The sequence below is a fragment of the Halichoeres trimaculatus genome, unplaced genomic scaffold, assembly GCF_033239565.1.
Source record: "Halichoeres trimaculatus isolate MK-OKI-2021-1 unplaced genomic scaffold, fHalTri1.1 fHalTri1_scaffold_2, whole genome shotgun sequence".
Classification (NCBI taxonomy): domain Eukaryota; kingdom Metazoa; phylum Chordata; class Actinopteri; order Labriformes; family Labridae; genus Halichoeres; species Halichoeres trimaculatus.
In genome coordinates this window covers 3,132,682-3,154,971 of record NW_027437180.1, presented here as the reverse complement: position 1 = coordinate 3,154,971, position 22,290 = coordinate 3,132,682, and the positions used below count along the sequence as shown (strand labels likewise).

General features: G+C 40.3%; 1 protein-coding gene across 1 annotated transcript in view; it reads right to left on the bottom strand.

Annotated features, from left to right (window-relative positions):
- The window catches only part of wdr17 (WD repeat domain 17), a 59,327-nt gene that overhangs the window by 35,575 nt on the left and 1,462 nt on the right, over positions 1 to 22,290 (bottom strand). The window contains exons 2-7 of the mRNA XM_074665466.1: positions 13,732 to 13,860; positions 7,291 to 7,474; positions 6,972 to 7,202; positions 5,179 to 5,289; positions 4,955 to 5,095; positions 1,656 to 1,778 (exon numbers count right to left, since the gene is read on the bottom strand). Coding sequence (XP_074521567.1) covers positions 1,656 to 1,778; positions 4,955 to 5,095; positions 5,179 to 5,289; positions 6,972 to 7,202; positions 7,291 to 7,474; positions 13,732 to 13,854 — 913 coding nt within the window. The 5' untranslated portion in view covers positions 13,855 to 13,860. The remainder of the gene's footprint in view (positions 1 to 1,655; positions 1,779 to 4,954; positions 5,096 to 5,178; positions 5,290 to 6,971; positions 7,203 to 7,290; positions 7,475 to 13,731; positions 13,861 to 22,290) is intronic.

Here is a 22,290-nt window from a genome sequence, read left to right as displayed (position 1 = left end):
AGACATCAGGGTTACAGGGACCTTTGTAAAAAAAAAAAAAAAAATCTTCATAGAGTCAGAGTGAAAGCAAACTTAAAGAGTAAACACAAAAAGGTTTTAATGAATTAATACAGCCATCAGGTATAGCCCATCATTAACATTAGGACATGAGATCTGAAACCTTCAACAAGATTCTTTTGAGAAATCAATGTGACCTTTAACCTTTGATAACAAACATTTTAAAACTCCCCCTAGTGTCTGATAAAGGGTGACCAGGTGCTTACAAGCCACATGTGGGACAAGGAGTGTGTTTGTGTGGGACTATGTGGGACAATACCACAATGCTGAAACAGTCTAGATTTTTTTAGATATCTCCATCTAACCCTAAAACATAAATATCTCTATAGAGACCAAGCTTAAATGAATGACAACAGTTTGATTTGGTTGCATACAGTACGCACATTTGAGCTTTCTCTTTGCATTTTTTTCCTTTTATGGAATTTGTCTGATAACACATTTTTCATGACAAAGACAGGACAGAGCTTAAATAACTCACTGATGATAAAAAAAACTCTCACAGACCCAAGTTTTGTTTCTGTTAACTGGTCAAAACATTTTTGTCTGACATTTGTGACATTTAAGACATTTGGAAGTTTGGATCATCTCTCTCTCGCAAATTTTTCGCGCGTTGATATTAAATACAAAGTCAATTTAAAACCGCCAATTGACGCTGCGTCAGGCGAGCATAGAGCGGCGTCAAGCGTTCAAGCGTTCAAGCGTTGAGCGTTGAGCGTTGAGCGGTGAGCGGTGAGTGGTGAGTTGTGATCGGCGAGTGTTTCCAGCGAAAAACGCTCGCTGCTCACCGCTCAACGTTTGACACTCGAGTTGAAATAATTGAACTTTTCGAGCAAGCAAGCGTCTTGACATGCCAGGACAGCCTATCATCACCGATGGACAGGCACTCCGCAGCTAGAATGGAGCACCTGTAGTTGGTATCCAGGCGGGAGATCCTGGCACCAACCCTGGATAGCAGGTCTTCAAACTGGGCAACAGTCAGCCTGAAGTACGGCTGGAACCGGCCGTCGACCAGATGCAGCTCCTGCAAAAGACGGTGGAACTCACCAGGCTCACACCGTCTCCGTAGGGTAGCATGCATCCAGTACCGACGTTGGCGCCTAGCCCGCAGCTGACTTCTTGACAGCAGGTACATATCAGCAATGGTGGTGATCAGAGCCATGTTCGACGATGAAATGATGATGGTGGACTTTTCGTGCAACAAAGCCGCGGCCAGCTGTGAGCGTTTTTTGCATATTTGTACCAGCGATTTCACTTGACGCGCGAATACATTCGTTCTCAACACTTTCGGTGGGTACGCAACGTTAGACCAAGATTTTACAGTAGAGAAAAAGTTCAGAGAGAGAAAAACCCTAACGCCCATCTCTGATTGGCTTAATGAATGATGACAAAAAATTACAAATTTAATGAATATTGACTGATATGGATCAGATCGAAGAGATTTGATTGTCACAACAATTAAGACATTCTATTAACAGACACACACACACACAGACACACAGACACACAGACACACACACACACACACACACACACACACACACACACACACACACACACACACACCAGTGTATCTGTTGGATTTAAAAGAAATTTCCTACCTTTCTTGGCGAGAGGGGAGCTGAGGACGTGTAAAGCATGAAATCCAGTCTTCTTCAGCTTAAAGCTGTCCAGGGGAGTCGAGCGAGACACGTTCCAGACCCTCAACACTCCAACCTGAGAGTCTGACAGACACACAGACACAAACCATGCGTTCAATCAATACTGCATCTATGCCATTTATTAAGCAACATGTAACAGAAACAAGGTTTACAGAGCTTTTCAGATAACACCCTGTGGGAAGTTTGGCGGATCACTGAAATGCTTTAATCCTAATTCTTCAGATTTTCACCAGCAGTTGTCTGAAAATCTGGAGATTATGATCTGAGACTTGTCATATCTTAATGAATCCTCTCTGTAAGTATTTCTAGGAGCAGAATGGAATTGATTTTCCAGTGTAAAATCAGTCATGAAGCAAAAATAAAATAGGACCGCTGACTTTCAGCTCCTGCATCCTGCATTGTTTTATAACCCAACAAAGAAAGAGAAGTGACTGTGTGTCCAGATTAAATTGCAGATAAATCTGTTTCTACAGATATGATCTTAAAGTTATAATTGACACTTCCAATCAGCTTGTGCCACAAACTACTGCAGCTCTCTTCTAGCGGGCCTCCCTGTGTGTCCATTTAAACCTCTGCAGATTACCCAGAATGCAGCAGCATGTCTGGTCTTTACCCAGCCCAAAACAGCACATGTCGCCCCACTGTTAATCTCTCTTTACTGGCTTCCAGTGGCAGCTCCAATCAAATTCAAAGCTCTTCTTCTAGCTTACAAAACACTGACAAGAATGGCTACTTCCTACCTGGGGTCCCTCATCCAGGTCTACACTCCCTCTCATCCACTACACTCTGCTTGTGAAAGACACCTGGTACTCCCAGCCCAGCGCGGCTCCAAATCTGTAGCCAGACTCTTCTCCTCTGTTGTTCCCAAATGGTGAAATGAATTACCTAACTCTATACGATCCGCAGAGTCCCTTTCTACTTCTACTTTTCTGTTCAGGGAACACTTAGGCCCTTAATGTGAGCCTTCTCCTCTTTGTCCTCAGGGGTAGAATGAGTCAGAAGGTTTCAGACCCAGCTCTTAGTGAATTTCAGCATCAATTACTGAATGTTGTCAAAGGTTGAAATATATTGTTGCAGAAACTGATTGTGGTTAGTTTGCTACATTATTCTAAATTAAAAATTCTAAAAATAAAAAAATCTTCTTGCTCTTAATGGCGGCACCTACAGCCAATTAACTTACATCACTTTGTTGCACTAGCTAGGTTTTTCCTTCTGTCTAAATTCTTGCTTGTGTTGTACGTCACACAAGCGTCTGCTAAATGAAACAAACTGTAGAACTTCCTGGTTCAGCCCATCTCACCAGGGAAGTGCCTGTTTGTGGTGAGCCTCAGTTTCACTGGAGACAGTAAGCTCCACTGAGGCTTGGGTTAACACCCTAAAGTTAATCAACTGTCAGGTGATTACTTGCAATAGACGTCATGCACAGGTCAGCGGGATATATTTCTGGTTAAATCTCATGATGTATATAAACTTCTGTGCTAATGCTGGTCGTCAAAACATCCAAAACTGGTCATTTTGGTTGATGCTGCATTGTTTATGTTAATGTTTTAGTTGATGTTTTCAATTTTAGCCTAATACCTTACGCACTTAATGCAATGATGTACAAATGTGTCCTTTCAAAGACAGGATGGCAGCTCTTCCAGCCACCACTGCTGTGAGCTGTACATGTATACCATGTTGAATGTACTGAGTAGGAATTGCTTATGAGAGACTAATGTACATTTGTTTGTGTGGTCAGTGATGAAAGTTGTAATTCCACTGTGAAATCAAAGTTATATTGATGTATGCTAACAGCTAGTATATTTATGCAATTTCCCTTTGTAAGTTAGTGTCAAGCTAGCGCGATCACTTCCATACTACTTTTGGTACATTAACTCACTAGCTGCCATTGACTGTGTCTATATACTTCAGTTATGTATATCAGTGACAGACATCTTGGGCAACTCCGACAAACACCTTATTTATTTTACCTCTTCCATCATAACATTGTTTACTGTCACTTTCTAACATCTCTTTCAGAAATCTGCGAACATCTTTACCTCAGTGTGAAAGTCACGCGTGCACAGAGCCTATTAACATTGTTTAACTAGACCATCATGATTCAAAAAAGTAAAGGAACAAAATCAAGCCTCTAAAGGAGAAAAAAAAGGACTTTTACAATGTTAGTCTATTAGTTTGTCGAACCAAGGTGTATCCACTATTTCTGATGCATTGCAGGAAGTCAGGAAATCTAAACACTGATTGTCCTCAGTGTAAATGTTTGATCCAGAACAGAGAGTTAGCTGCTCCTCAATCAGATTTCTGTTAAAAGAAAAAAGAAATCCTCCTCATGGGACCATGGAAGTCAGGATGTCATTTTGCTGGATTGTGTCCCTCCTGCTTTAGCTCTCCACACAGACTGTTTTTCCCTGCAGAAGCCTGATAGGTGAAAAGACTACACAGTAAGCCGGCGTTTTCAGTGGAAACGCTGATGTCACACTCTGCCTTGAGCAGCTTCAACAGGACAACAGTACTGTTGTTATGATCGTCGAGAACTATCGTATTGTGCTTGTGCTGCTCAATCTGTTGAATCTGCTGACTGTCGTCATCAAAATGTTCACCTGTTGCCCCACTTTTCCACTTAGCATTCCCCTATGCACCAGATGATCTGCTCAATTCTACCTCGGTGGAGATCTCCCAAAAGCTGCTTCTGGACAAGACAGTTATAGCACCACCTACAGGCCTGGCATGCTTACTACAGCGTTTTCAGTGTAAACACTGTTTTTTTTTTTCACTGCGTTTTAGCGTTTTCAGATGAAACCTTGTTCTGTAAACAGGGCCTTTGACAACCAACAGAAATCAGAACACTTGTCGTACCAAAGCCTGGTTCTGCTTGTATAGACACTATAATGGAGGGACATGAAATCAGCTCCAGCAGTTATGATTTGTTCTGCAGAGAAGGTGAGTCTTTAAGGACAATAAACTTCTCTAGTATGAAATCAATCACTCTATCATCTCAGAGCCCTTTCATAAAAACTGGATTGTTCTGGTTTTAGGAGGCCAAACATGCTCATTACTATTCCAGTCAGAGAGCAGCTATACATAGACAGATGGCCCTGTGAAATAACATGTCCCACATACCAGCTGCTTGGTATGTGGGAGGCTGAAAGGCAAGTCTAACCTGTTGCAGTTCATTTAATGAGGCAGAGAGCAGCTCAGGCCATAGACACAAACAGAGGCACTCTTTACCACAGTCTTACCTCCAGTGATGAACATGCCTGGTGCAGAGGGAACCCAGGCCAGACACTGGACCGAGGCAGCAGCTGAGGGGAAACAGAAGGACGTGATACAAGCCAAGGCTTCACTGTCCACCAGCCTGATACCGTTATGGAGGTTTGACACTGCGAAAGAGAAAGAACAGTAACCTTTCTGTTTGACTCTACGTCTCAACAAATGTGAAAAAGGTGTCAATATGCTGGATTACCCAGTAAATAATCTGTCGATAAAAGGTCCCATTCCAGCGCACTGACGGGGTCCTCTTCATCTGTTCCCTCCAAAGACTCAGGACGCAGCACATGCTTTTGACTTTTACTCCCTGAACACAAGAAGACAGGAAGTTTGGTCAACATGTAAGTTTGACTACAGACTGACAGGAAGTCAGTCAATCAGTCAACCAATCAAACAATCTCTATTTATATTGCGCCAAAACACAACAAGTATTATCTCAAGACACTTTCCAATAAAACATGAACAGGTCTAGACCCATTAATAAAGTTTTATTATATGATGAAATGTGACATGTCATTATGAACAGTGAGTTATACAGCAGCAGCGCTGCATGCTTATTCCCATCACAATGTCAATTTTACAGAAAACGATTATTGCCCATGCTGGCATTAAACGGCTCATGAGCATGACTCATTATACTTGTGTAATAAATTGGTATTTAAGGATGTCTTGTTGTCAAGGACTGGGTGGTGTGTCCTAACTGAGAATTGACTTCCTGTAATGAATTGGAGTGAAACCCTCTACAAGCCCCTAAAGGCCAGTCACGCACTTCTCCCTCTTAGTCTCAGGTAAATCATTCTCTAAATGTGTAAGTCATGGGTCTGCAGTCATGGCTCTTTGACCCCTTTGCAGTGGTTCTTTGAAGCTTTAAAAGTTTTTTTTTATTAAAATATTTTTTTTTAATTTTTTTACAGAGGGTATTGATGATTAAAGACATAACACTACATAAAATCACGATTTAATGTTTTGTTGAACTAAATCTTCATCACATCTGTCAATGAAGCCTGCCACCGCTCTACTTCACCTCCTATAACATCAACAGCCCACCAACTTTCCATGCACCTGGGGCTAACCTCAAGTTTTACAGCCCTGGGAAGATAACTACATCTGCAAAAAGACTAATCTGGAAAAAATACCGATTTTAATTCTGTGTGGATGGATTCATGTCACTACCAATGTGTAAGCTTAATAAACATGCTTAATAAGTGGCTAATATTAGCAAATTAGCAATATTACTAGCAATATTAACAAATAAGAAGAAATGATGGGTTGAGCGATTTAATCACTATATTGTATCAAATTCAAGTATTCTATCAAAAATTTGCAAATTTATGTAATCTGACAATCGTTGCTAGTTTTTGCAAGTTTTTCAAATTTTCAAAAGAAAATTTAAGTCAAAGTTTGACATTTTTGCAAAATTTTGAGATTTTAAATAAAAATAAAAACTGTTGATTTTTTTTTTTTTTTGGAGATTTTTGACATTTTTTAAGTGATTACATTTCCATTTCTTTGAATATTTAAAAAAATTTTTTCCAAATTTTGCAAATAAATAATGAAATGTTTGGAGTTTTTTAAATTTTAGAACATTTTAAAATTAAAGCAATAGCATAGAATTTAAAATACTTTGAAAACTTTTGAAACACATTATCTTCTTTTTTCAACTTTAGCAATTTTATAAAATATAAAAATCTTTTGAAATGTTGGCAATTTTTTGAAATTTTCAAAAATGTTGACACTTCATTACTTAAAATGTACACATACATACATGTACAATTTCATAAATTAAAAAAACCTTCTTGTTTAGATGATTATTTACTATAGTTAAACTATGTATAGAATATTTTAACACTTTATAGTCTTCATTGTGCCAAAGTAGATTTTGTGGCTCCGAACTAACGGCTCCTATGAAAGGTTGCAGACCCCTGGTGTAAATGGAAATGATATCATACCTGCAGGTTGTGAAGTTTGCTTATAAAGACACAGGCCTACCTGGCTGAAAGACAGACAAGCTTCCATCTGTGTGTCCAAACACCAGTTTGCCTTTCTTGACGGGGTGCCACCTGAAGAGGCAGATATCAGACAGGAAGGAGTGGGCTTCTTTGTGCATGGTGACCCCAGGGTCAGGACCTCCGTACATCCAGATGTAGAGCGGTCCACGCTGGGACACAAAGGCCAGCCCATCTGCTGAGTTCAGACACCAGCTGACCGATGTGGGGATGCCTGGATGGGAAGCAATGGTTAGAGCGGATGATAACCAGTGATATGACTATGACCTCCAGTAACCTCCAGGTGGAGAGCACTCAGCCACCTTTGGTGTTGTCGAGTCGAGCCACAGCTTTCTGTTCGGCCACATTCCACACGATGAGCAGGTTATCAGCAGACGCCGACGCAAACAGGTCAGGATTGTCAGGACACCAGCTGATGGACGTGATGGTCTTCTTGTGTTCAGACATGATGGACTTCAGCTTGAATTCATTATACTGCTGGTCCAGCTACAAGGAGAGTCACAGAAAAGAGAGGCAGAGAAGCAAGTTTGTTGTGTTAAGCCATTACTTTAATTCTAAGAAACTTAGCTAGCTCACTTTTCTCTCCAGCCTCCTCTCACAGTCTGAAAACATGCTCATCAGGTTGATTGGTCACTCTAAATTGCCTATTTGGGTGATTCTCACGAAATTGCAAATTGTCATGTCTGTAAGGATTTGATGGGCTAAACTACTAAAACAATCTTACTTTTGTATTATATATCAAACTATGGTATGTACTAATTGTAGGACTACTGTTGTCTTTGCATTTAATTTATTATTCTATATTTTATAACAACATTTCAACCCAAAAGTTCATTACCGTAACATGTCCGGACTTTTATTTTTTACCTTAAACCCCAAATTACCACAATTCATCCCCATAATTCAATATGCATATAAATACAAAAAATAGTTGGGATTATACCCTTTAACTAGCAGTGTTACCATTTTGGGCCAACTATTTGTGAATAATTATTTTTTGGGCCAAATACACGTGTCCACAGCATGAACAATTCATTTCCGTAACAGAGATATTTGGCTCCATTAAAATCCCTGAGTTCTGATAAATAAAGTTTTATTGTCCCATGATGCATTGTGTGGAGGGGAAGTTTGCAAGTTTGCATGTGTGTGTGTGTGTGTGTGTGTGTGTGTGTGTGTGTGTGTGTGTGTGTGTGTGTGTGTGTGTGTGTGTGTGTGTGTGTGTGTGGTTTTCTGTCTCTACATGTTAACCCTGTTGAAGGAGGGTGACCTGTCCAGGTGTACCTCACCTCTGAACCACTAAAAGTTGGGGTTGTCTCCAGCCCCTCTCATAACTCCAAAAGACAAAAACAGTTATAATATGACGATGATGTAAGGTACTGATGCTTTAAGCCTTTAATTATTCTGCCGATATGTTCAGGCACACTACAGAATATGGTCTTGGAGTAACTTCTCACAAAATGTGTGATGTAAAACCTTATTAGATCAAAAACCAAGCAGGTCCCTCTGATCAGATTAAATTCTGGAGGTGTGACGTTTCAGAGAAGTCTGAGCTGCTGTAGCGTCCTGTCAGTCAGTGATATCCCATACTGAGGCGTGTCTGACAGTGGAAAGACTTCTATGAAGGCTGCTCACATGTTTCCTCACTCGTCATTCCTCCAATCAGTCTCTCTGCTCCCCTGAGCACCTTTTAGAGATCTGGGTCAGTAAAGTAGAGAGGACACTGCAGTTCAGGAGTGACTTCCTGGAACTCTGTGACGCATTGTGGGAGACTGAGGCTGTATTCAGACCAGAAAAGTCCTTTGGTCCACTTGTTTGGTCCGGACCAAAAGCGGACTTTATTTCTTTCGTTTGGTGCGGTTCGTATTCAGATTGTACTTTTTGCAAGTAGACTATATTCTGTAAACACATCCACGTGTGTGACGATCAGTGCTCTCATTGGACAGCACTGATAAAGGCGGCACACAGAATGCAGACCTGGAAATGGAGGTAAACGTGTGTTTGTGCTCTTATTAGAGCTGCTAAATAATTTTCAGTTTCAAGAGCAGCTCCTTCAAAGCAGGCTTAATAACGTTTCAAATTTTGGAACAGCGAAGACGAATGCGCGCAGCAAGGAGACGCTATGCTCTGCATGTCCTGATCCACAACATGCTAGCTACAGCGTGGCTAAACAGAAGACAGAGGATCAGGTATGAACCAAAGACGGTGAGGTTACGGTGGCTTTATAGGCCCAAAAGTCTCATGTATTCTGTAGTTAGTTCGGATGGACCTTGGTTTGTATTCAGACCTGCACCGGAGAACCACGAACAGCATCAGAGTTCGTTTGGAACCAGACCGAGACCACCTCAAAAAGTGGGTCTCGTTGTCTGGTCCGCACCAGGGTTCGTTTGTGTCTGTTCACACCTGCATGAAAAGTCCGCACCAGCGTGGGAAACGAACCTTGGTCCGTTTGGACCAAACAGTCCAGGTCTGAATACGCCCTGAGTCAGCACTAAAGTGCTCCTGATGTCATGTGGTGTTCTGTCTTTAAAGTCCTTTCTATTCTTCATAGTTGAGCCTGTGTATCTTAGCATGTTTCTTTGTGTTGTGAAAATTTGTCCCTCTTGTTTATTTGGTGATCCCTGTGATGTATTTTCTGTGTGTTTTCACTAAGCAGCAACCTCCAGTCTAAAAATATGACACAATGCTGAAGTGCTTAAATCTGCTGTTTCTTGAGTGTCCACTTGAGGCTGGCTCCAGAGGTAACAGAAGTCAACACCAAGCCAAGAAAAGACATTTTTACAGCAGCAATAAACATACAGCCTGGTTCAAAAACATCTCCTGTCTGAATCACTGAATCATGCTATCACCACACACTGGACTGGGGTAGGGGGATTTTTTTCTAACTCGGCGCTTCAGCTCACAAGACTGACAGCGCCCTGTAGCTGTTAGTGTGGAAAATTTAAGCCCGCCCCACTTCCAAATACAGCGGCGCAACAAGAATCAGGTTCAGAAACAGACTAGTGATGTCAGGGAGACTACTTTTGTGTCTGAAATCACTCACTGCTTCCTACTGACTATACAGTGAATTACATGAAGTGGACTATTTTTTCACTCAGTGAGCTAAATTAAGCAAAACAGCATAGATTTCAGTCATCACTTACATTTTATTTCCCTTTTTTCCACAATAACTAAATAGAATAAAAACATCTATTACAAGTTCTCTTAGTAACTAAATAAATACCAACCATAAATTCACGCCACAACTTGTGCTGTGTTTGAGAACAAAGAGGTCCAGTGAATGCATCACCTGTGACTGGTGTTTCAGCGGCTAACATCTGTGTTGTGTGTTTCTCTGCTCAGAGTTGTTGCTAAGTGTTCTTCTTTGACAGTTTTTAACGTTGTTTCATGTTATCAGTTGTGGGATACATTGAGTGGACCATTTAGGGTATGACCATAAACTGCAAAAAAATGGACATCATCTTGCTCGGCTAGAAGTGAGGTCTCCACAAAAACTGCTCCCCCTGGTGGCTGGCTGCAGTATAGGTCAAAAAATCTGTCTCTCCAGTCATTCCAGATGGGCTGTGGTCAAACTTTAAAAAATGAATACACCTTGTAGAAATGCTTCTCACGTCCGATGGTTGTGGGGGTTTGAAGATATAATTTGGCTGCCTTCTATTCAGGTTCTCTTTTTGTCTGTAAAGTTTTGTTTTCATTAGTAATACGAGGTTAAGAACAAGGTTTTACATCATGATTAATGATGATTGACAGCTGCCATTCTTGTGTATTTTTTTTCGGGCATTGTAAAATATGTCGGGACGTAGAGTCAAGAAGTGATTAGACTCTCAAAAGAAAAAAATAATTATTATTTTTGTCAGCCAGCTCAACTCAGATTCTCCCAGAATCCCTCACAGTCTCTACTGCATAGACTCTAGCTGCACAACTGCTGCCAATGGCGGCGCCTGTGACGGGGGTATTTTGGCCATACAATGGCAAATGGCAGAGCCACGCGGTCCATCTATATACAGTCTATGGGTATGACCAAGCACACTGAGAATTCAGACAGCTCTACAAAATAGGGTATCTACTATATCAGTGGTTTTCAAAGTGGGGGCCACCAGTGGGCGCAAGGGGGGCCGGAGATAATTGGAGGGAAAGGAAAAATCTGCTTATCTATTTTTCATATATATTTCATTTTTTTCTATTTTGGTAACCATTTGTCCTGAACATACAAAACATGAAGTGCTGGGTTCACATGTTTCTGATTGTACCTAACTGCACCTTGTGTGGCAGCTGCAACTTCAGCATGATGATGTCATGATCTTTGTGGGCCTGAGGATTTGCACTTGTCATTAGGTTAACTAAAAACTAAACTGAACTTTGAGGCTCTTCCTCTGTCTAACTACTGGCTACATGTATGAAAGGAGTATCCCACCTTGGCTGACAAAGCCCTGAGATGCCTTCTCCCTTTTGAAACTACCTACTTGTGTGAATCTGGCTTTTGTTTGTTAATAATTTCCTGTTCTAAACAAATGTGATAATTAGTGAAAAGTTAGTAAAAGTTAGAAAATACTTTGTTATAGCGCGGTCACACTTGCCATTCAAACCGTGCCGTGCTTATGCACGATTGCCCCCCCCCCCCCCCCCCCCGCCCCCCCACAGCGCCATTCCCCAGCTGTAGAGTACGGCCAGCTGTCACACTACCCCTACGTGAACCAGACTTTAGCAGGTATCACACACAAGCACGGCCCGCCTCTGTCATCGTGAAGCGTCTGTTTACATGAAGTGCGATCTCAACAGTCAGCACAATGAGACACAGAGAGCACTGCTACAACTTCAGAGACTTTTGGACTTATAGTGAGTCGTTTTCGCCTGACACAGCCCTCTAACACCCCCCTTTGTTTAAACTGATTGTCGAGAGATGCGCTCGCAGTGATCATACGTAATGGATCACATGCGCTGTCCGAGTGCTTGCGCTCGTGCATGAAGTTAACCGTGCAGAAGCCCACCTCTCCGAAGCGTGCAAAAGCACGGAAGCGAATCGTGCTTAAGCACGGCACAGTTGCGGTCACACTGGCCATTCCAAACGTGCTTTAGGGCTGAAGCGTGCTTAGGCACGGCACAGTTGGCCAGTGTGACCGCATCCTTAAAGTTGACATTCTTTAGATATTCTGAAACACTGTCTGTTGGTTTCCAAAGGGGATCACTGGCCAGAGGCAAATGCTGTTTGGAGGCCTTGGCCAAGTAAAGTTTGGGAACCCCTGTACTATATCAGGGTGTATGCTGAAATCCTGAGGTTAAATTCAATTCCTTTTTAAGACTTTTTTTAAAACCTTTCAAAAAGTTTTAAGACCATGTCGTGACTTTAAGCTATAGTTAGTACTTTACTACTACTACTATTACTAAACAGTTGTAGTTTGCATTTTGACATAAATTAGATAAACTGAGAAGAAATAAAGCTTGAAAGAATAAACTTAAGGCAAGTTAACTGACATTCCCATTCCCTCAAAAAGTAACAGCAGTTATTCAAGGCAAACTTACAGAAAAAAACAACAATTTATTTCATCATCAAAATTTAGGACATGCACTTGAGATTTTGTTATTTGCTTTCTATCAGCGTTACACAAGGACGGCGACTAAACTACTGTAAAAAACTGAGTTTCTTGTCACATTAGCCTACGGATATGTTGGGCTGCTAGCGATACATATCGCCCACGCCTCACAAAATCCCAACTTTGCTTGTTGTCAAGTCTGAAACAACAGTGCTACTAAACTGTATCGATAAATACCTTATCTCATCGCATTGAAAAGGTGATTTGGACAAAGAAAATTTATTGCAAAACAGCCGAGATCAGGGGAAGCTTTCTCTAAATCATAAGAATCCAAGATCCCAGGTCATCAAAAGTCCGAGAAATTTTCTCAGGAGGCTTGAGAAACTCTTATGATCTAGAGAGAAATATTTTGAGATGCTAAAGCTTTTTCTAGATCCTCACGCTGCTCTTTGATAAGTGTGAGGAGCAGAATGATCGTCAAATCACCAGGTGTGGTTATTTTTAAAAGTTCAGACCCTGAAAACATTTTTTAACCAGATGGACTATTTCCGTGGCGGATATATGGAGCTGTCTGTCTGGTGTGTCAGGTTAGTTTGTAACAGTCCCAAGGAGGAAAATAAATATTCATGGATACGTTTGGAGTCAAAGCTTGAATACCAATAAGTTTTAATAACTCATAACATTAGGACTAAGACTTTTTAATTCTTTTTAAGAACCTTAATTTTCCCACAACTGATTTATCAACTTTTAATACTTATTAAGACCCCGCGGACACCCTGTATATAGTGAATAGGAAGGCTCTTAGGTTTTCCCTCTTCTATATGTCACTCGTTAGTTCCCCTGTGTTGAATAACTTTATGCACTCTGTGTTTTCTCCCTTCCCCACAATTTCCAAAGTAAAACAGGAAACGCTACAGAATTGACACTAGAATGCAAGTGGAAATACACACAAGGTATGGATCTCTATCCAGCAGCAGGACCCAAAGGATAACTCTGAACACAAAGAAACATGCTTAGACACACACATACACACACACAGAGGAAGTTTACTGAGAAAAGCAGGAAATCACAGACAGATTACAACATGGGGAATAGACAGAACACCACATGACACCTGGAGTGGGTCAAGACAGGCAGACCCCCACTGTGACACCACCAGGGTACAGAATGATCACTGCTGACAACAGAAAACACACACACACACACACAGCTCACCTGGTAGATGTATATAGCCAAAGTGGCACAGTAGGCGAAGCGGTCTCCGCTGGCGGCACACACGTCTTTGTTCCAGGGCTGACAGCCTGCTGCCAGCAAGCCCACCTGCTTTACTTTGGCCATCCTCACCTGCAGAGACACGTGTACATGTGTGTTACACTCAGGAATGCAACACTAAACATAAGATACCCAAAGAGAAAAGGAGGTACCATGGAGAGTTATTTTACATTTTCAGAGCATGAGCAGAAATGATCAAAGTACATATATCCCAACGCAGACAGTACACCAGAGCTCAAAGTGTATTTATTGTTCCATTTGGTGTGGATCAGTCTGGCTGGGTGTGGTTTGCTGTGATTTGGTATTTTTTGGTGTGATTTTGTGTTTTTGGGGGTTTGATTTGATGGGTTTTTTTTGGTGTGACTTGAAGTTTATTTCATGTTGTTTGTTTTTTTGTTGTTTTCTTTGGGTGATTTGGTGTTTTTTGGTTCACTTTGTGTGATTTGTTTTTGGGGATTTTTTTTAAATGTTTTTTTTGTGTGTTTTGGGTGTGATTTGGTGTTTTTGGGTTTGTTTTTTTAAGTAATTTGTTTTTTTTTTATTTTGGTGTTATTTGGTGGTTTGGTAGTTTTTGTTTGATTGTTTTTACTATTTTTGGTGTGACTGTTTTTAAAGTTTTTTTCAATTTCTTTGGGTGATTTGGTGCTCTTTGCGGTAAATGTGTTTTTTTATGTGAATTGGTATGATTCTGATGTGATTTGGTTGGGTTTAGTCTGAGTATGTGTTTTTTTTTTTTAGTGTGATTTGTTGTGATTTACAGTGCTTTGTAGTGGTCTGGTGTGACTGTGGTCTACTGGTCTGATGCATCAGTCATAGTGTACTATTTCTCTTCAGGCTCAGCGCTGGATCTGCTGTGTGTGTTACTACCAGAGTAAGACAGCAGGCATACTTAGAAAGCGCACAGAGCCACAGGTTGGACAGGATAAGATGATTACAGGGACAGAGACTTGGAGAGAGGATTGGAGTAATCTCTGCTGTGATTGGTTACGAAGTGCTGCTTAACTGCTGACTGAATTCAGACACTATGAGGAAGTGACAACCTACAGCGTGTCTGAATGGTGCTAATGTACTTACTGAAGCAGAAACAGCAACCACAGTCCTCAGGGGACCTCAGAGTTCCTTTACTCACTTTATTCATTTCAAACCTTCTTGGTTTGTTTTCTGGTTGACTAACTACTTCAAATTAAGAGACAAATTAATCTTTTTCAAAACATTCGATAAAAGCTTGTGTGAGGAGTTTTTTTCCTCTGTTTCTTTAAACAGACTGAAATGAATATTGATGCCTCTAAATTAGCAAACAAGACTTTCAGGAAAGAGACTGAGCTTTATGATCTCTATAACACTGCTGGGTGTCAGATGAAGTGATGAACAGCACCCAGTGTTCAGCTGATGTGTTCCCTGATCGAAGACGTCAAAACTGAAATTCCCTTCAGAAAACACAGCCAGGTTTTGTTAACCTAGCTCCAGTTGGTTTCTCAGCAAAGAGGCTGAGCTGATCAAGATCTGAAATACAAAAGCTATCCCTTTAAACAGATCTACTTAAAAAGGGGGCGCTCTGCTGTCCCTGAATGAGACGCCTCTTTATCAAAGGCTGTCATCAAATGAACTTGTCCACCTGTTAGGTGCTAACCTCTCCCTGTTAGATGCTAATTGACTGATTAACATATCAATTTCTAACTGATCCTTTGCTTTTTAAAGGATAATGATGCTAAAGAGCAGCGGTGTGTAAACAACAGCACCTTTCACGGCTTCTCAGAAGTTTGTTTGTTTGTTTGAGACAGCTTGTTGATTGAATATACCTTCCAACAGCTCTTAGTTCAGAGCTCCACCTCTGCTCAGCAGCTGACTGCACGGTGCCAAAAAGACGTCTTAAACAGGTGAGCAGCCCTGCATTACACTTAACAGTGACTGTTCCTGTTTAAGAAGCTTTTAAACACAGAGTGCTCCTGATTGGCTTAAAAGCCGTGGCACGCAACAACCAGCAGATATGTAAACAAATTAAATCAATATGAACAACCTGTCTGTTTGAATTCAGTCCTTGAGGATCATTTGATGTTTATTTTGTTAGGACAGCTTCAGGAAATGTGAATGAGACAACGGAACGAGGAAGAAATAATTCAGAGACTGGGAAATGATTCTACGGCCGTGTGGTGAGCACCATGGCCCCTGTGCATGGGGCGCCTACTTCAAAAATGGAGCAACACAATAACCTCAAATTCAACTTCTACCTGGGAAATAATTTGCTCATCAAAATTTGTTCAGCCTTTTTTGTCTCTTATTAACTTGTGAAATGAATAGTTAGATATAATATTTATTCTCTTTTTTTGACATTTTTTGCAAAGCCTGTTTTTTTGTGATGATGTTAACTAGGGCCAGGGGAAAAAATAGACATACTTCCTGAAACTGCAAACACTAAAACAAGATAAGAGCAAAGTGCAGTACACATTTAGTTGTGCAAATCAGAATCCTGACAGGGTGAGCAGGACTCAAACACAGATTGATAAGATGATGCGTGCCATCGTGCAGTTCTTAGCCTCAGTTCTGACCATTGTTTTGGGGTTTTGACCAATCAGAGTGAAGTATTCACCACAATAGTATGGTTACTTACATCTTTTTCTGTGCTGAGAAGTCAGGATCTTTAGAGTAGGCCAAAGTGAATGTTATCATTTAAACCATGGGAAACTAAATGGAGGGATTTCCACTTCGGGCTTTCAGAAGATGAAACCTTAATGATATACTTGCCTGAAAAAATCAGCCAATAGGATAGTGCTGTGCACTAGGGCTCAACAATTTTGAAAAAAATAATTAAATTGCAATTTTTTTGAACCAATATTGCTATTGTGATTCAGACCAACAAAACAAAGGATACTGCCAATAGATAAATAATTTGTTCCTGTAGGCCAGGCCTACATGTTATGATGAAATGAGATGAACTGATGCATGAATTGATACTAATAACATTTTGATTGAACTATTACAATCACAACAGAATATTGACTGATTGATTTAACTTCAAGCCTTGTAGATGTGTAATATAGTTATAATTAATTACCTTAAATAAAATCAGAGAAATATGAAGGCGTATTGCATTCACTTGAAGAAAAAAAAACAACTCTGGTTTTTCAGAGTAATTTATTCTTCGGTTTGTTTTTGTGGTAATTAATTTTGTTTTTCTGATTAATATTTTTATTGGTTTGTTTTTTGTTATAATTATTTCTGTTTTTATGAGTATTTTTATGGTAATTAATTTTGTTTTTCTGATTAATATTTTTTTTATTGGTTTGTTTTTTGTTATAATTTTTTCTGTTATTATGAGTATTTTTTGTGGTAATTAATTTTGTTTTTCTGATTAATATTTTTTATTGGTTTGTTTTTTGTTATAATTTACCAAGAAAAAATTACCACGAAAAACAGCAGGTTGGAGGTTCTCGCGGGATTTCGAAGTAGCTCGATACTTCAGGAAAAAAATTACTCCTAAAAACAGGAGAAAAAAAATTCTCATAAAAACAGAAAAAAAATTATAACAAAAAACAAACCAATAAAAAAATATTAATCAGAAAAACAAAATTAATTACCACAATAAAACAAACCAAAGAATAAATTACTCTGAAAAACCTGAGTTGTTTTTTTTTTCTTCAAATGAATGCAATACACTTCCGTAGAGAAAGGAGCAAAGCACTGCAGAACAACAGGCCTGGTATGAACAATGACATGAAAAATAAATGTGAATTTATTTGTGATCATTGAACTTTTTAATCTAAAAAGAAAAAAGTAACACCAAAGTTTTTCTGACCTCCAGTTGTCAGTCAGAGAAATAAACCATACAGAGTAAAGTGAACAAGGGGTATGGCACTGCCAGACACAATCATTCTGCTGTATGCTCTGTAGCTCACAGGGTTTTTACCAGAAAAACGAGGCTCAAATCTCTTAGATCTGTTTCCTAGGTGAGTGAAACACGGCCTCTTCCTCTGCACAGTGACAGACTGACAGCAGGAGAGGAGGCTCTGAACATCTTCACAGGTCTAACATGAATACAATTTATTTCATTGTCATTAAACTGAAATTGAAAAAAGCCCTTAAAGATCTTAGTATGGCAAGTGATGGGCAGAAGGAGTGGCATTCAGATTACTGAGGTTAATCAGTAGTAAAGAACAGCAAAACAAATAGTGAAACCCACTTGTGAAAAAAAAACAAAAAATAAGAATAAAATAAAATTTCATGATACGTTTGTGATATATATATTTTTTTGCCATATTGTCCAGCACTGCAATTGGTAGAAAAACACACTTTGAGTTTTCTAGATATAGAATAACGTCTTAATGCAAGAAACAAAACCAGCAAATGATTTGTCTCGCATTGACATATATTGTTCTCCTTTAAAAGCAATCAAAAGGCATAATTTTGACTTTTAATATTTTGAAATAAGACATTTCAAATCTGGCTCATATTGATTGTCATAAGTATTTGTTTTACATAGTATAAGACATGAACACATGTTCAGATTTGAATTTTAGCAGCAAAGGTGCTGGCTGGGGCTGATTCATCTACAAAATAAGGGACAGGTTGATTGTACCGGTGAGTAGCTTCCCTAAACTCTGTGACTCTGCCTGTTATAAAGGGAACAGGATTTAAAAGGAGCTCAGCACCCTGGGTCTATTTAGGCTACATTCACACTGCGTTCAAAAGTGACCTGAATCTGATTTTTTGGCTCAAATGTGACCTGTACCTGATTTGTTTCTGACAGTGTGAACAGCACAAGTCGCATTGAATCTGACCTTTTCAAATCAGATTCAGGCCACTTTCAAATGTGGTACTAAATCAGATACATATCCCATTTTCTTGAACGCGACCACGGTCTGAACAGCTAGGTCGCATTTAATGTGACTTTGACGTCATTCTACAGCAGCAGTTTACCTCAGGACAAATGTTTTCAAAGTCACTTCATGGACAGAACATAATTAGACGTTAATATAGACATGATTATTAAAAAGTGTATGCTTTTTTTTTTTTTTTTTTAAAGAGTTTTAGTTATTGATCCAGCTACAAGCTTGATTAAACACTGCATAAAAGGATGAGTGATGAGAAAAAGTGAAAGAGCGCTGGAACATCGACTGGCGTCTCCATTACACACACAATAAAGGATAGAGGTGAATGAATCGTACGTTTGTATTATGATATCTAACAAACTTATGAACACTGCGCCGACTTTTTGAATGGATTAATCAGGCTAAAAAAACAGTTTACAGGATGCAGAGACACCGATGATCCACTGCTGTCAGTCTCATCCCTGCGTATTTGCGTGCTGCTGTACTTTCCTACGGGACAGTGTCAGTCAGAGATCCGTCTGCTCCTGTCTGATCTGCCCCCAGACAAACTACGAACATCAGAACAGATGACAAAACTAAGTTTTTGCCTCTTTGTTCACCTGTTCAGCCACTACTGCTCTGAGATGTAGCAGGGTTGGCGGGAGAGACCCCGGTGTGGGAGAGACCCCGGTGCGGGAGAGAGCGTCCGCCTTAAGGTTTATAAGAAATAAAATACAGCCATAATTACTTTAATAAGAGCTCACTCAAGGTGAGCTGCAGTAACATCAGGTTTTGCGTTATGGAAACAAACTTTCCAGCATTGTGAAGCACAGTTTTACTCTGTGTTTGTTGCTCCTCATCACATCGTGTTGCGCGTGATGTCATCAATGTTAAACTGAGCATGCGTGTCACTTCTGAAGCGTGAGCTGTTCACATCACAGTCTGCAGTCAGGTCACATTTACAAGTATTATCTGCACAGGTAAACACAAAAATGGCATTTGAGCAATAAATCGGAATTGAGCATTAAAGTGATACTCCGGGATGGAACAAGTTGGGTCCTATCACAAGGTTTAGGGCAGAAATTACCCCTACAGCAGTGTTTTTGTGCAGCAGAAGCCCAGAGCGCTCACACCAAACACCCCCTCCCTGCTAGTCTGCCGGTTTCCTCTGCACTCAGACGGGGCCATATTTTACTTGACCAAAAACACAAATAAACGGACTCCCACCAAAAAAATCTGATATCAGTCTGCATTCACGCTTTATTTAGAGAATATTCAGCGAGTTACTTTCACACAAAAACACCGCTAAATAAGGCTCTAGTTCTCATTGTGTCGTAAAACGGTGCTACCTCTGCTGCAGAGCCACAGCTGGCTACGAGGCGCTCGCCGCTTAGTGTATCAGTCCGCGCGCGCGGCGTGCCAGATATAAACAAACGCAGGTAGTCTGCCAGGACGAAGAGACCCAACTTTTTCCATCCTGGAGTATCACTTTAAGGGCTGCAGTCTGAACATAGCCTTTGTCTCTGTGGTTTTCAGTTCTTTGTCAGTTTATCCCTTCTAGGTTTTGAAAACAAAAAAGGAAAAGGAGAAGACAAAGATGCAGACTAAGCCAAATGTTTTTTCCAAAATATCCTAAAGATTCTAACCTCAAAAATCCAAAAGTTTCACTCAAGGAAAACCAAAGAACAAGGAGAAGGTAGCATGAGGAGCTGAAACGATAAGAAGACAAGACAAACTGACCAAGAACTTAAGAACCACAGAGACCAAACAGACACTGGGTGGGAGACGGGAAACAGGCGAAACTCTCCAGGATCAACCTTGTTTGATGAAAACAGACCGAGATAGAGTTTCTCCAGGCACTCAAGAATGAAGCTTAGTCATTTAAGTTATTTTCACAAACTAAAGCAAGAGAACCCAAAACATCTGTGTTTATTATGTAACTGTAAAATTTATTAAGCTGACGCAGAAACTGTTAAAATCTATTGAATGTTCACTTAAAGGGGCTGCAGAAACAGCAGAAACCACATACACACCCATCCATAAAGCAGATCTTTACAGCAGAAATAAACACGTTCACAGCCTGAAAAGCCTCAAAACATGACTCTAGTCCTTATAGATCATCTCTCTTGTCAAGCCCACACTGCAATTTGTTGTAAAAATGTCTTTTTACAGCAAGCTATTTTTGAAGGTTTTAAGATGATTTGTTTTTCCAAACTGAAGGTGTTGCTGACATGACTGCCAAGTGGCACACTGTAGATGTTAGCAAGGAGGCTAAAGACCCACCTCAACTCAAGCTGTCAACCTCTTGCTAGCTCGAATGAAGTTCAGTTGAGTCAACATTTGTCCAATATGGCGCCCACTGTCTGTCAGCATCAGCAAAAGATGGGCGATGTCACAAAGATGGCTTTGGTGTATCATAAAGACTATGATAAAAAACAATCACTTATTATTCTGAGTCTGAGAAGAGGCTGGATTGGATTTTACACTTGGCTTCACAATTTTGGCTCTACTCATAGCCCAGTGCTCTAAGACATGTCTGTATTATGTAACGTTAGCGAATCCTGGTTACGTCCTGCCAGTCATCTACTAAGCAGAGCTAACATAACCCAGCTCACCAATTAATTGGTAGACTCTTAATTTGAACAGACCACTACAGAATAACTGCTGCATGTGGGTTAAAATGAACTTTAGCACTAACAGTTTAGCCCATGTTTATTCCCTTAAGCTCATGTTAAGCCTTTATCCCATGTTTTAGCCTAGTAGTTTATGTTTTAGCCTTGAACGTCTGTCTAAGCCATTAGTCATTGTTTAGGCCTTTGGCCTTGTATAAGCCCTTAGCCCTTGTTTTGGTCTTAAACCTGTGTTTAAGCATTTAAGCCCTGTTTTAGCCTATAGCCCCTGTTTGAGCCTTAACCTTAAGTCATAGCCTTTAGTTCCTGTTTTAGAACTTAACCCAGGTTAAGCCTTTGGCCCATGTTGCAGCCTTTAGCCTGTCTTTTAGGCTTCAGACCCCTGTTTTAGTCTTAAGCCAATGTTGTAGCCTTCAAACCCTATGTTAGCCCTTGTTTTTGCCTTCAGCCCCTGTTTTAGCGTCACCCCTGTTTTAGCCATTGAGCTTATGTTTTAGGCTTTAGCCCCTGTTGTAGCCTTTAACCCCTATGTTAGCCCCTGTTTTAGCGTCACCCCTGTTTTAGCCTCTGAGCTTATGTTTTAGCCTTTAGCCCCTGTTTTAGTCTAAAGCCACTGTTGTAGCCTTCATCCCCTATGTTAGCCCCTGTTTTAGCGTCACCCCTGTTCTCACCTTTGAGCTTATGCTTTAGCCTTTAGCCTCTGTTTTAGCCCTGTTTTATCAATAAACCCTGTTTCTCATCTTTTATCCCTATTTTAGCCCCTGGCTTAGCCTTGAGCCAATTTTCAGTCTTTAGCACATGTTTTAGCCTTTAGCCTTTGTTTTAGGTCTAACCCGTGTTTTAGCCTTTTGGCTTATGTCTGAGCCTTAAACCCGTGTTCAGCCTTTAACTTCTTTTTTAGCCTTTAGTTCCTGTTTGACCCTTTTAACATGCATATAAAGTAACAATGTTGGATGTTCAGACTGAACGTGTGCAGAAACTTCTGAACCTGCCCGTAAACTGCTTCATTGAAAAGAACAGAACAAGACTTTCACTGGACTCTCTGAAGTGATGAGGTCATTGCATAA